Source organism: Mya arenaria, chromosome 13, assembly GCF_026914265.1.
Source record: "Mya arenaria isolate MELC-2E11 chromosome 13, ASM2691426v1".
Classification (NCBI taxonomy): domain Eukaryota; kingdom Metazoa; phylum Mollusca; class Bivalvia; order Myida; family Myidae; genus Mya; species Mya arenaria.
In genome coordinates this window covers 18,345,089-18,360,817 of record NC_069134.1, presented here as the reverse complement: position 1 = coordinate 18,360,817, position 15,729 = coordinate 18,345,089, and the positions used below count along the sequence as shown (strand labels likewise).

Here is a 15,729-nt window from a genome sequence, read left to right as displayed (position 1 = left end):
TAATTAAAATAAATGAGTTCTGAGTGGATTTCACGTTTTGAGTGGATTTCACGTGAAATCCACTGGTGTCCTGTATCACCCCGCACCGGAGCTATACTGTCCTCACTCACTTTCCTAAACTACAGTGCTAGATTTCTGTCACAGCTGTAGCTCTGTAACTATATTTTATAGTGCTCAGCCAGTCATTTATCTACAGTATTACATCTCTGCCAGAACTTTATTTCTGCCAGTTATATTTCTATGGTGGTACATTTCTGCCAAAGCTATAGTTCTGCCATTCATTTTTCTCTATGGTGCTACATTTCTGCCAAGATATAGTTCTGCCACGAATTTTCTCTATGGTGCTACATTTCTGCCAAGATATAGTTCTACCATTCATTTTTCTCTATGGTGCTACATTTCTGCCAAGATATAGTTCTGCCACTCATTTTTCTCTATGGTGCTACATTTCTGCCAAGATATAGTTCTGCCATTCATTTTTCTCTATGGTGCTACATTTCTGCCAAAGCTATAGTTCTGTCATTCATTTTTTTCTCTATGGTGCTACATTTCTGCCAAGAAATAGTTCTGCCACTCATTTTTCTCTATGGTGCTACATTTCTGCCAGCACCCTATTTTCTAAAGTGGTAAATGTTTGTCATCAATGTTTGTTCCTATCTGATATTCAGCAGTATGCAATTGAAAAACAATATCAGGTATATTGCATGTGTTTATTAAAAACGAATATAAGTGCAAAGACAACAAAATTTAAAATGACAAAAAAATACATATTTAACTGCCCATAAAGAACACTGAGTAATTTTGAACAGAAAAAATATGTATCACTATAAAAGGCAAAAATTATATATGTGCAAAGATGGAATGGTTTATTAACATTAGGATCTCGGTACAAGCTAACACTACAAGAAATTCAATATTATGATAAGTTACCCGCATAAAATTAAGGAATAGGTTTAAAATGTGATAGAATTTACATTTGTTCAAGAAATGATCAGAAAGAGTCATCAAGGTGCCTCAATGCTGAAAAATTTAATATGGATAGCATAGAATGTTTATTTTGATATGTGGCCTCTGGCCCAATCATTGTACATCAAAGGATGTTATAACAGGTCATACAACTTAAAAATTATGTATGGCAACATAAAATATATACACATTATAAAGTAAAATTGTGAAAACTTGGTATCTATTATCAAGTATTGATTTTATGCAAATCATATACTATCAAATATAAGTCAGATAGATCATTTCGCTCATTAAATGCATGGTACAAAAATAAAGCTGTGGAGGTTGAAAAAGCTATTCATTATCACAAACTTGGGAGTGTGTCCAGACTAAATACATACTAGTATAGCTTTACCTTTCACGTGAATGTGAAACCAATCAGCTTTTCCTTTTGTTGACCCGAGTTCCAATCTCTGACACATTAACATTAATTAAAAGCGAAAATTGTTTGATTTAAAGCATAATGGCAAAAAAGCAAAAATACATGTAAAATAACAAAACAAATTGAACATTTGGGAAAATAAACAAAAGTCATGGAGACATACTGCAGTGAAATTTTTTTTCTATGCCTAATTGGAAACACGTATACAAAGATTTTAATATATTTTAAGTTCCATGATCATAAGTGTGGCACACTTCATAAGGCCCCAATGAAATTTGTTAATTTTAAATTGACAAATAAAAGACATCTGGACAAAACATGTCATGGCATCTCAAATAAGAAAGTCAGTGCAGTTTACGTTTATAATAAAATGTAAAATCGAGAAAATAAAAAGAAATCAATACATCGGGACAACTAAAAGTAAACATTACATACTCACATATGTTTAAAAGTTTCAGAGGATACAGGGATAGGAGATTGGAAATAGCAATTTGTATAATATAATTAATACAGTTTGAAAGTTAAGCAGTATGTTTGATAAGACATGAGTCACATTTCTGATAGTTAGTTTTTTTCTTGGGGAAATTACCATCAAATTAACTTTCGACCTCAGGCAACAGTTCAGATGTTAACCCTTCCACCTTGGGGCAACAGTTTTGGCTGTTACCCAAATAACCATGAAATAACTGTTTGAACTTTTATTACAGGGGGTACTTGATCAAAAGTTTTTAAAATAACCATGAAATAACTGTTTTATTACTTAATCAAAAGATTATCTTAAAAAAAGGAAATAACTGTTTTATTACCTGATCAAATATTTATTTGAACAAAGTGATAAAAACATTAAAAAAATGTTACCGGGTAATGAAACGCCCTAATTTTTTTTATTTTTTTTAGAAATTCTAATGATATCAAAGCGTGACAGGGAAACAGTTCATACTGTTGACTGGAAATTAACTGATTTGTATTTATATAACACATCAGGTAATTATGGTAAATAGCACTTTCACAATGTTTTCGAACAACATTTATACATGTTTAAATGGGCTATTTTACATTTTAAAGAGTCAAAAAATAAAAAATAAAATATGTAAAATGTGATCAAAATGCTTGTTATTATGATCAAACATCATCAAAAGTCCAAATTAGAACCCTTCTGTTATGAATTAATAAAATACTAAAATACTTGTCTTATTTTGCAAAAAAGTGTTAGAAGCTCTTTTGAAATTTGAATCATTTTAGAATTAATTTACAGAATTCTGTTTTAATGTATATTTGCCAGTTGCAAATTGGTGTTTGTTCATATAAATAAAATAAAATTGCTCAATTTGAGCAAATCTTACAAAATAGCCGGTTACATAAAATCGATGAATGAGTTCCTTTAAGGCACTGATATGTATTTATTACAAAAAAGTTCTCCCTGCTTAGATTTTGAGCATTTCTGAAAATATGCCAAAACATGTCAATAAAAGTAATGTATCAGTAACAAATAAATGTATATCTTGCTATAACAATATACCAGTAACAATATCTGCATTGAAGTTTGTCTCACTAATAAATAAAATTATCATCAAAAATATCTTGGTATGAAATATATAAATAATATTTGCCATCAAAATAGGTATTTTTGTGAAAAAGTAAGTAAATGAGCTACCATAATTTTATGTACATATTCTTTCATCAAAATATATATATATATATTATTCATAATGTATAACAATTTTAACTACCATCAAAATATGAAAACAAAACGGTAACATGGAATTCATATCTATTAAAATATATGTGCATGTATCAGTAACAAATATGCATACATACCTTTTTCAGTATTGTATCAATATGTTATATCCGATGGTCTGAACAGTAAGATGCAAACAGTCTGAGCAGTAGGATGCAAACACTTGTAAATTTCAAAGTCAATCAATGGTCATAATTCTAAAATGTTTTTAGCCCTAGTGATGGGTCTTGCTTATTTATTTTACAACAATTAAGAAAACGATTATATTAAATCACATACACAAGCGTGTTGTCTTGTGTCGTGTGGGAAACCTTGACAATATCTTGCCTTCTTTTTCTTAGAAAAACTAGATGAGCAAAAACAAAGGCATAAATTTCATGAAGATTTTTCTCAAATTTCTCCAAAGATTTTTCTTTTATGGCAGTCATGTTAACTACATGAACACTTGGACAAGTACTCATTGCTTGGTATGTATTGGTACAAGAAACCTGACCAATACAGCAATACCAAATAATGTTTGGTGCTTTTTATTTGACTTTACATCAACTTTATCGCCTGAAATGAATGAAAGGAGGGTTTCTCCTCCATGTGCCTTGTCATAGACGACATTCCCTAGGATTTGTGACTAGAGTCCACATAAACAGACAACATTCCAATTTTTCATTGGACAAACAAACAAAAATGTTTGTAACTGCATTTGTTTCATAAGATATGGTTACTTCACAATGATTTAAAATAGGGAAGAAACAGTGTATTTATTATTCTATGTCATGTTTATTTGATGGTGTGGAATGTAAATGGATACCCGTGAGTAATTGACAATTAGGTATGGTTCAAAACTTTTACCCATCTATGCCCTAGTACACTTGTGTCTAATATTTTCAAGCACTCAAGCACATTCATTCAGCAAACAGTTATTTTAATTCATAAAATATGTAATGGATATACATTGTGAAGATGTCACGAACCCGTATATCTAGGCAGTGATAGATTGTGTGATAGCTTCAATTCAGAAAACACCACTCTTCAGTAGACATAAAGTTAATAGTGCATTGATTATATGGTTCTGCAAAATTGAACAAATGAACAAAACCAATCTATTTAATATCAAGTAATCAAGGTCCAAACACATTTTAATATATTTTGTCATTAAAAATGTCCTATGTTCTTTTGGTGTCACATTCAACAATTAACAGCTGCAGAATAAGCATAAGCCAATAAGCCCAACACCCGTTAAGTGTTTATTTGGCTCATAAAAAAATATGGAATTTGAGATCCAGGGTTTTCCCTTCTTTTAAACCTAAGCAGAAAGGAATGAATTTGGACTTGTTCTTCCAAACATCTATTTATTATTTTGATGACCAAATCTTGATATTAAAACACGTATCCGTCCCATGTTGCAGCCCAGCTGACAGAAGTCGTCCAGTTTGGGGCCTCGGCCAGGAAGGCGTCCATCTCCTTCGTGTGTTTCTCAGCGCTGTGCAGGTAGTGACCGGACAGACCCATGTCAACCAGGCCCTTTGACTCGTCATGTCCAGGAGCAGTCTAGAGATAAAACCAACATGTGATAGATATACATTCAAAGAATTCATGATAAGACATGTTTGGCAGTTTATATTCTAATTAAAATTCAAACAGGAGAGTCACATACTGATTGCCAACTGTTTTTTTACCAGTGGAACACGGGTATGGGCCTTGTTATACATGTGAGTATTCAGTATTGTCTCCGACATGTATCGAGTATCATCTAAATATTTTGAAAGCTTTTCTAGTTGTGGCCAAGGTTAAAAGTTGTGCAACCATGCCAACAATACCAAGGCTACCACAACACCTCACAAAAACAGAACAGCTAAAAACAAGAAATACAGTCTGGCAATTTCAGACACATGTTCCTCACATTATACATGAAGCTGTTTGGAGCTGGAGGAAGCTTAAGGCAGATTGAAGAGACTTTTATAGATGCAAACACTACCTTGTTTACTTTTGAGAATTACAAAATAGCCATTTTCAATACATATTTTCTATTTAACTTCACACCAAATTCATTCTAAAAGTGAAAGGGAGATAATAAGGACATTAGATCCAACTCGGGGATTTACCTTTAGGTAGATAGAAAACTGCCATGGCCCATCAGGCTTCTGACCGTGTGAGTAATACACAAAGTATGTGGTCTCGTTAACATCATGTGGCATGGCTGCAGGCTCCGGAACATATTCACTCACACTCCAGCGCTCCAGACTAACACCTGCATGGGGCCGTACCTGCACTGTGAAGTGGTCAGGTCCTGCAGCAGAGGGAATATAGAATAAACTGCTGTATACAGTCATGTTAATTTTCTTTTTTTCTGACCATCAAATTTGAAGCATTTGTTAGAAGAACGTTGAAAAATAAATTCTTAATATGTTTAATACATGTTTAAAACAAGAGCACCTCCAAGAAAACATATTATAATCAGTAACAGGTTGAACATGTGAATAATGTTTATAAGATTAACTTGTTATGGCCAAGTTAAAGCTTTTGGATGACTTTCTTTAAACAACCAAGTGGAATAACTTGACAATTGTTTAAACCAGAGTAATGGGCCTTGCTGTACAAGTTTCATTCATTTTGGACTCCCACACCAAGGCTATAGCAATGACTCAATTTATTTTGATGATAATTTTAATTAAACTTCTTAGAAAGACAAGTCGAGATCATAACATTATTGTAGTTGTACAAATAAAAGAAGGAAGAATTTGTGCTCTGACAGAGGTCATATTGACACCAATACTGAAGTAAGACTTAGTATATAAGCCATAACTAACAATCAAACATTACCTGAGATGTCAAAGTCGAGCCTGGTATAGCCTGAAGACTGCTCATACTGTTTCTTGGTGAGGACACACTGTACCGGAGGTCTAGTGTGACTTTTCACTGGCAAGTATAAGCTGTGTCTGAAAAAAAGACATAATAAAAAATTCCTGGATAGATATCGAGCGCTGACAGGATCAACATAACATTGCAAACAAGCATCAACATTAAAGATAAAATGCCAAATCTGGTCTGTATTTTGTTATTTGAACAAGGGGCATAACTCGACAATTGATTAGGTAGACGAGTTATGGCCAAGGTGGACATGTGCATCTTGTTTCTGGCAACTTCTGTCCCAAGCTTAGGTAAATATATTGACATTTGAGTTTTGGCACAGGTTCAAGTTTGTGTTAAATGCCGCCGACGCTGTCGTTGAAAATAATATTTAATACACCAAGGCTTTCACAATATACCAAGCATTATCCTTAAATACACTACAGATAACCTTAAAACAAATTAACCAGTTAGGTTTATGTAAAACACTGTTATTTCTTTTTTACTCTATAAATAAATCACCACACCAATACAAATGTTAACAAATGTTATGAAATCACATTCTTCATGCATATGCAATTGATACGTCATGTATAGTTATTTTCAAATGGCACAAACAAACCACCTAACAAGGCATATTAAGTGCCTGCTTAAGATGCCAATATAATTTCCTTTATCATATAGCCAATATAAGTTTCCTTTATCATATATTAAGCTGTTGGGGCTTACTTTGGATGTATCATACTGATGATAGGAATGAGATATGGAACCCCGCAATATGGACCCAGTTCACAATCTATGTCCTTTGCCTCACTTAGCCTGGGAATGGCCTTAACAAGGTGTGTGTTGTTACTATAGTCAAATGGCAGCAGTAGAATCCCCGAGTCCTCGTGCACCACTGTCCCACTGGAGTCACGTGATCGGCGCACTGAATGCTGCAGGGAGAAGGCAACAATTTTAACACTAAATTCTACATCAAAATTATTACAAGTACCTATCACAATCTGTAGGATTCTTAAAATGTACCAACAATTTGCATACTGGCATATGAACAGAACTATAATTCACTAATGATCACCTTCACTTACAGTTTAATAGTCAATCATAAACTTAATATGAAAAGGTCCCGTATAGGACATTGGCTGCAAATATAAGTTTGGTCATTAAAGCCTCAATTTGAGATTCTAATATATTTTCTTCTTTTCAAAATGATGTCTACGCCTCCCCTTCCTTCTTTCAAATACAAAGTCTTGTCACTGTTTTATATAAATCTAATGAACACAAATATTATATTCACATTCCTAATACAGTTACAGTAGAGACTGACCAAGGCAAGGAGTCTCATGGGCGATGGCTGCTCTAGGTCTGCGCTGTACGGGAACCCCAGCGGTGTTAGCAAAATGACTGCCAACCACACAAGAGAGACTCCCCCCAGCACCGCACACACACGCCTCAAACCATGGCACAGGTAACATAAGCTCACCTGCAGAGAGAAAGCAAGAATTGTATATCTGATTTTTGTAAACCAATACAACTAGCATTTCTAAATTGATTTTTGCAATCAACTTCTGTTATTATTTACATACAGGCATCACAGCATGCAATATGGCAGTTACTGGTATCAATGGTATTGTTTCATCGATATAATAGTATTAACATTCCTTAGGGTGAGAGTGGTCTAGTGGTATAGGTGTCCGCCTCTCACCCAAGAGGTTGTGGGTTCGATCCCCACCAGGGGTACTTTCTCATAGCTTCTCAAAAAAAGGACACAGTGCTGGTTTCTGCCCAGGAAACGGACTCGAGAGTGATTCTATAAGCTATCAGCTTTTGTCACAATCGAGCTAAAAAAAATAAAAATAAAAATAGTATAAACCAACATTCCTTAGAAATATAGTTCATCTGAAAGTTTAATCCACACACAGGTTTACACTCCTACATAATTTTATTATGTAAGTACATATTTCTATGTGAGTTCTAACTTATTAAGATATTGTCCAACATAAATTATTTATCAAAGCATAGTCAAAGGAAAATTCAATTTCAGCTTTATATTTGAATTGACATGAAATTAACAATTTTAGCCTCTTGATAAGCTAATATTCAGAGGCAAAAAATCTTATTTGAGCACAATTCATTTAATTGCTGCATTTAAATAGTCAGTATTACATCAATGTTGAGCCACTCCTGTGTTGTTCTTGTACATACCAAGTATCCAGTGAGAGGCACAAGAAGTATGGCACACAGCGCCCCTATAGCCACATCAGCATTGACAGAGGTTCCCGTCCTGCCAAATATGGGGATGAAGAGAACAAACACAGCGTGGCCCGCATAGATCGTCATTAGGACTGGAACCAGCAGGGATAACAAATGCAGGGCCACAAAACTCCATGGCTGGTCTGAAAGGGCAAGGAAAATACAGTTTCAGATACATGGTGTTCTTCTACAAATAACAAAATCTATCTTCAGTTATAAAATCGACTGTAATAGTTTTACAATTATGAATAATCAAAAGGCTCAAAACACATGCTCAACTTCATTAATTCTATCCAAAACAAGTGTTTAATGTTCTTTAGTTAACAATGATGTGACACTTTAAAATAGTTACTCAGATTTCAGCCTACATGTAAATCATGGGAGATACAGGAGTGCTAATTGATCATTTTTGTTATAAAATGATTACTTCTTTAAATTACACTTGACCCATACCTCTCCAGTTCCATGCCTTGGAAGCCCACATTGTCCTGTCCCTGACCACTAGAGGCCCCAGCACATATAACATGGGCATGAAGGCGCTGCCAATACCCTTCAAGGTCATCAAAAGCAGGAGACTGCTCCACACACTCAGTGTCGCCTCAAAAAACACCTGCTCATTGTACCACATACTGTTGTTCTGAAAGATCATTTATATGGTATATTTTCAATCTTCTGGTGACTTTTGTAAAAAAAACTTGCTGTTTATATTGTAAAATTCGCAATGAGTTATGACAACATTGTTTATTTTAATATTGTGTTCTGACTGGATTAGCAGGACATTATTTAACAATGGTACAAAAAGTTACAATTATCAGCTACCGGTATTCCTTTATACAAACGTATTTATTAATTATTTTTTTCATGTTGTTGAAAACCTTTATTTAACAATGAAATTGTCAGCTGCGGAAATTTTACTTATTTTTAATCGTGACCAATAAGTTTTTATTCATGGAATTTGCTCACACTTGAGTTCATACAACATAAACACACGGAAAAATCAATCCTTAATATAAACAGGAGTATTACATGCAGACAGCTGATTACCACAATTAATTTATTTTCATCAAAGTTTGGGACATGCTATAAGCATGCAAGATGTCATCATAAACATACCAAGTTTCATGTTAATAACTCAAACAATTTTTGAGCAATGAAAAGCATTATTGTTGGTTTATGACGACATTGCATGACACAATGACGCCAAAAGTGTTCACAAAATCTGCTTTTGGGTTTGTTCAATAAAATAAGGACATACCACTGATAATATTTTGTCTGAAAAAAAGAGGTCTTTGACCCCAGGCCATTTTACTGGCTAAAAGTTAAAGAAAAATATAATGGTCCATAGCTTTATACTCTTTTATACTCTCCAATACCAAAATATACATGCTCATCGAGCATGTAGCATTGTAGGCCCAGATGGAAAAAGGCTTGTGTATTTTGTGCAGACTGTACTCAGTGTTCTTTAAAGTTGTATAATTTATTGAATGATCATGAACATCTGAATCTTTAGGGAAGACTGAACTTCTGTTAAAGAATTCATCAAATGAAATACATGTATTCTAGTAAAATAAATATAACCTTTTACATGTGAATGCACAATTTGCTGATGTAAGATGTTTGCAGGGAAACATGAAATTCCATCCATAATAGTTTATATTGTTAAAGATGGAAGTGAAAGTACATAGTACATGTACAGGGCAATTACCTTAAAAATAGTATTATGAAAGGTGTCTTGTAGGAGAATGATGACAATGATGGATGGAAGGACATACAGGGGGACAAGGTTGTAGTTGTGTGTGAACCAGCTCATGTTTCCCCCTAGCAAGGTAATCCCCAGTGCCATGGCAACACACGTCATCACCATAGCAACCCAGGTCAACACCAAACACACCACTGCCGTCAGTAGGTTTTTCAGGTACTTGGGATCCTGTTGATCTGAAATAAGACTTGTATCAACTAATGATCAGGTTCATTCAAAGGTTCTTGAACCTCACTGATTCAAGATCATACAAATCTTCTGAGGAAAGCATACCTGGTAGTAATGTCACAGCCAATGCATGCTTACAGATTTTCGGATGAAGTTTTGTGTTCTTACTACAGCCTCAAGTTCAAACATGCCTTAAGATCAAGAATAGTTAAAAAGATAAAATGATTGGAACAAAAATACAAAATTACTTCACACACCTGACGGGACCATGTTTAATGTCTTGCGTAGAATTCTGAACACAATTGTGGCCACAAGCGCGCTGTTGATCATAACAGCAACGCTCTGTGGATAGAAGATCATCACATATCCAACAAAGTCAAAGAAGATCATGGTTCCGTGTTTGTCTTCCCCCGGGTCTATCAGGTGGGAGGAGGAGGACAGCTTCTTTAGTAGAGCCAGAAGGGTTTCACCTAAAATACGATGTACAATCATAAAATAAATAACTGTTGACAATCCAGTCTTATATTTACTTTTAAATACTTTTAAAAAAATATCTTGGTAGTTCTTTCTGCATTTTACCAACCTATATTTTGAATTTTGTTAAGGTTTGCATCATAAGAAAATGGTCCATTTTTAAATTAATTTCCTGAAAATGTATCAATAATTAATTATTCCACTTGCTTTGGTATTAATTCCAAAGTCCAAATGCTTTTCATTCAAAATCTTAAAAATAAAGATATCATAAAGCTCTATATCATGGGTTAAGGCACAGCTACATTACATGTATCTCATTTACAGACACTGCACATGTTGTCTTTATTTTGCATATACTTTTATTTGCTCATGTGGTTCTACAATATACTGTAAACTGAGACTAAAATGCTTGTGCTCTGCTCATGTATGTTTTTTGTTACAATTAGTCTTCTTACAGAGATTCCTAACTCTCTGGTTTGGAGAAGGGACCCTAGTCTTGTATTTTTGTTTTGTGTAAAACAGGGGCTGTGGCCTGCCAAGAGAATAATATGGTTTACAAAGTAGTTGTACGACCCTACCTCCCCTTTGTACACAGCCTGGTTGGATGTATCTGGTCTTGTCATTCTGTGTGTGGTACACATAACCATTCGTAATGTACGCAATGTCCAATCCTGTGTACGGTATTACACCAGCATGTTAGTTCAAACAATAATGAACAATAGAAGACAAAACAGCATGTTGGATACCTCACAAAAAAGTTGGATTAATTTCAGTAAATATATTTTACTCCAGAATTATCTGAGAAGGAAACACACACTGTACACTTTAAGCTAGTCTCAAATTGTAAGTTTTAAAGAGCAAACTTGTTTGCAAGGCAGCTAATACAGTGTTTAGAGGAACAAGTCTCAATAATTTGGAATCATGCAGTTCAAACAATAATTAAATAAAACGCATGAACTATGTTTTGTCTTTGCAACAAACCAGTAAATTAGGAATGTCAAGTAACCTGGTATTTCACCAAAGTCTCTGTAGATACGGAAGTCTGTGTCTGAAGGAATAATGCCACTCTGGAACATTTCCTGTCCCATGATGGAGCCACTCGGGTAGGGAGCAGACTCTGCATACGCCCGCACCAGCCAAGGGTGGGAGGGACCTGCATAGATAGGACTCAAGTTACTCAACTATATAATACAAGTGGATTGGATGGTGATACTTCTGGCCCCATTTTTTTTAAAATTATCTGAAGTGTTTTGTAGGTCTATATGACTGAATATTAAAAATTAAATACAGAAGCTGTTATCAATTTCAATTCCACTACCAGATTTATAATATTGGTACTTCAGCAGACAGCTATAACATACAGATAGAGATCTTGTTTTATTTCAAGATATAAATTAATTGTCCTGTTTGGCAAATGATAGAATAGCTGTTTAAAATAAAGACTTAGAACAGTTTCTATTACACCTTTTCAGAATTCCATGATTACCTGGGTAATTTCTTAATTATGAGTGTAACCAAAATGAAACGGTCTAACAAATACTTAGTTGCCGCTAGTTCTATTTTTCATGATTCCTTAACTACTGCAGAGGTTGAAATTAGCCATGCAATTGTAAATCGAGTGCTTGCTCAAAATTAGCTTTTAGGATACAGGGCTTGTTATTTTCTTTATGCTAGTATGCTCAAGTGCAGCAATTGGAGCTTGTTCATACACAAGTCTTACTTTCTATGACTGATTACCTGTTTGAAAGACAACTTCCCAGCCTCCAGCCCCAGCTGAGTCAATGTTAACAAAGGCTCGGATGGACTTTGCCCAAGGATGTTTTGTAATGAACCCATGACTTGCCTGCAAACATATGCAGAAATCAAAAATAAAATGAGCATACATGTATAAACTTTATAGTTATAAACATGTATAATGTATATCATATTATTAACTTTCATCAATAACTCAAACATAACAATATTTCAAAATTTCATATCAATTTAATACTTAAATTAGTTTTTATAGAGTAAAAACACACACAAGCATTGACACATATGTGACAAATGCCACCAAGAGGCCTCATTGGACATTAGTATTTGGGTCTAATTGAACAGATAGCCTTAGTATACAATTTTTTCATCAAGACCATCTCATGCAGTTTGGAAGTATTGATCCCTGACATATATACTAAATGACAAAAGTTTTGCAAATGTTTTCAATGTCAAAATGTCTGGTTATCAAACTCGGGATACAATGCCCAGAAACATTGTAACTATAAAGTTTGGTAGGGTTTGGATAAGAAATTCTCAAGTTAGAGAGTGTATAAAATGAAATTAGTAAGATTTTGACAAATAAAGGCCAGAAATACTGAATTTATATAGTGTTATTGTTGATCTAACTCAGTCATGATATTATGCCCATAAACATTGTAGTAAATTGGAAAAAGTACATTTGTAAGTTAGAGGGTGTACAAGGACGATGATGCCAGACAAAACAATCCCTGTACGTGCATGTACGTGTGCTGTGCTATGCAGGCAATATAAAAATGAAATGGAATACAATGTGTAAATGTACTTCCCTCCATGTCAGTGGTTTATATTTAAGCTAGATATTTTTTAACATTGTGGTGTTTTTATAAATGAATGTTACCTGTAATAGGTTTTCTTCAGCCCCATTGAACAGGAATATGATATTATGGTCGATTTTTTCTTTCATCTGGGAAAATACTCTTAAGACTTCTATCATTACAGCACAGCTAATTGCATTATCTCCAGCGCCTAAAAATAGAAAAGAGAACAAAGGTTTCAATTATAAGTCAAAATGCTCAGTCTTTTTTAATTAATGCAGCACATGTGTACATGTATATAAATTATTTTGTAATTAATTGATCATAACATAATTTGTTTTTACTTTCTACAAATTTAAAACAACTGTACAAAACATAAGAACACCACAAATAGATGTTCATCCCCATACATGTGAACCTTTTGCAATGACAGAGAGGTAGATTTAGATCTAAAAACCGGTAGTTTGGGTTCATAAGTGTTAGAAGTTCTAATTTCTTTATTTTTCAGTCAAAAACAATGATCGATACAATGTAAACAAAAACTATATATTTGTTACTATTTTAGATTTTCAGAAAAATACGCATTAATACGCCATGGCTATGAGACTTGTCAAGTGTCAGTGTTTTTGCTAAGAAATAGAAGTAATATTAACTCTAACTTGTAAAAACAAGTTTATATTCAGAAGAGCTGCTAAAAAATCAAATCAGATTGCCAAAACAGGACGGAGTGTAAGTGCAGACGACTGCATAATTGTGTATGTCAATTTTCCCGCCAAAATGTCATAAAATTTTATACACTAAATAATTAATAACACCTTGGAAATGTTGTTTTCTTTGATGTTTTGACAGTTTTTTTATTGTCTTTGATTTTTAAAAAATGCTGATTAGTAGGATGCCAATTAACAAAGAATGCTGATTAGTGGTCTTTTGTACCATACTGGTAACTAAGCAACGATCTCAGCCGAAGTGTGAAGTGATTTGATAAGTTGTTTATTGCACCATGTTCTTTAAAGTGACAGATTAATATGGTAGTTTAGCATGGTTGGTAGAATTTTGAGGTTTTTAAAAGAAAATTAAAGGCTGATTTGATATAATTTTGAGGTTTTTTAAAAGACCTTTAAATATCGGTAGATTTCAACAGCAAAGCGGTATGGCGTTAGAAAGGTCTCAAAAGCGGTATATTTTACCTACCGCCGGTAGAGTTCACATGTATGTTCATCCCATTTATACAAGGGTTCAAATTGTCGCAGGTTGATATGTACTGAATTGTATCTAAGTACACATATACAGATAATTTCCGAATTAAGTGCAAGAAAGAAATGCTGAATGTTGCCTTTAACTGTTACCTGGACTGTCAATGGAACTGTCAAAATGGCAACTCATCAGCAAGCTGTGTTTTGATCCTGTTTCTGATTTTACCATTGCTGCAACATTTTTAATGTTTCTATATACACTTACAAAGTCAGATAAAAATTCTATATCAAATGAACCAGTTGCATTTTGCTCATCAATAAGGATGTCCTTGAGTGGATTTTTTTCTGTTTGAATTGTCCTCAACTGCTTTAAAATGTACTGATATGCATAAACTTCATTAGCATCACTTCCTACAACCCGAGGTCCGTGTAAGGAAAATTCCTTCAAATGAATTCTAGCATTAGTTTCATAAAACACATCCTTCGGGGAGTGTTTATCTTGGCTTTTCGGAAGAGGAAATGAAAATGAACGAAACCGCACAAATATGAATATTGCAAGGTAAAATACGAAGACGCAAGTAAATAGATAAGCTCCATTGACTTTTCTTTTGGCAGATTTCTTATTGTCATGTTCTATATCAGTTCCATTGGCGTCAAAAGCAGCTGACTTCCCTAAACGGTTTCTCAAATAGTTCTCATCCATGGGCGCTGCCATCTTGATTTATCAACTTCCGGTCACTTAATCGAATTTATCCATGGGAATTATGTAAACAGAAAGGTTAAACACTACTATTTATAATGATATTTATTCTATCATCGTAATCCCACTTACCAGATGTAAATTTAAGATATTACATTTAAAAAAGAATTGTCTTGTGTATCGACAATTCAAATCGTTAGATGCTTCTAAATGACACAAATTCATTTGAGCACAGGGAGCGTGAAACCCCCAACGTTATGACCATGAAAAATCCAGTATTCTACGGGTCATAGATAACATTTTATGATCATCTGCACCCTAAATGGCGATAATTAAGAGATCAATATAGTTAACAAGTTTTTGGGAGTCCATCATACAGAACAGATCTCCTTTATTAATACCCAATGTATAAAATGTTAAGATCCCCAAAATGGACAACACCACTTTATGTTTCTTCGACGTAACCTCCGATTCTTTAACCATAAAGCTGTCTAGAGCAATATCTGTATTTCCCTCGTACGAACCCATCTTGAGAATAATAGAATTCTTCCACCGAGATCCACACATCTAGCGGCGTATAAATGATACAGGGAAGAGCCTGCAAGGTGCGCAGACATTACTCACAACTGCAATATAATTAACCTCCGTTAAAACGACTTGCATA

General features: G+C 34.1%; 1 protein-coding gene across 1 annotated transcript; it reads right to left on the bottom strand.

Annotated features, from left to right (window-relative positions):
• Positions 1-691: 691 nt before the first annotated feature.
• Positions 692-15,080, bottom strand: LOC128215087 (endoplasmic reticulum metallopeptidase 1-like). The gene is made up of 14 exons (XM_052921810.1): positions 14,519-15,080; positions 13,256-13,383; positions 12,361-12,466; positions 11,630-11,776; positions 11,202-11,294; positions 10,407-10,619; positions 9,928-10,157; positions 8,676-8,859; positions 8,175-8,365; positions 7,297-7,452; positions 6,699-6,904; positions 5,943-6,058; positions 5,225-5,409; positions 692-4,670 (listed from the first exon to the last, which is right to left on the bottom strand). Exons 1-14 carry the CDS (start codon positions 15,078-15,080, stop codon positions 4,500-4,502), a joined length of 2,688 nt encoding a protein of 895 aa, XP_052777770.1. The 3' UTR covers positions 692-4,499.
• Positions 15,081-15,729: the final 649 nt, after the last annotated feature.

Coding starts and splice junctions, on each gene's coding strand:
- LOC128215087 (XM_052921810.1), bottom strand. CDS start 15,080: ATGGCAGCGCCCATGGATGAGAACTATTTGAGAAACCGTTTAGGGAAG. Junction 10,158..10,406: donor ATTAAACATGGTCCCGTCAG/GTGTGTGAAGTA, acceptor GTCTTATTTCAG/ATCAACAGGATCCCAAGTAC. Junction 6,905..7,296: donor CCATGAGACTCCTTGCCTTG/GTCAGTCTCTAC, acceptor TTCTCCCTGCAG/CATTCAGTGCGCCGATCACG.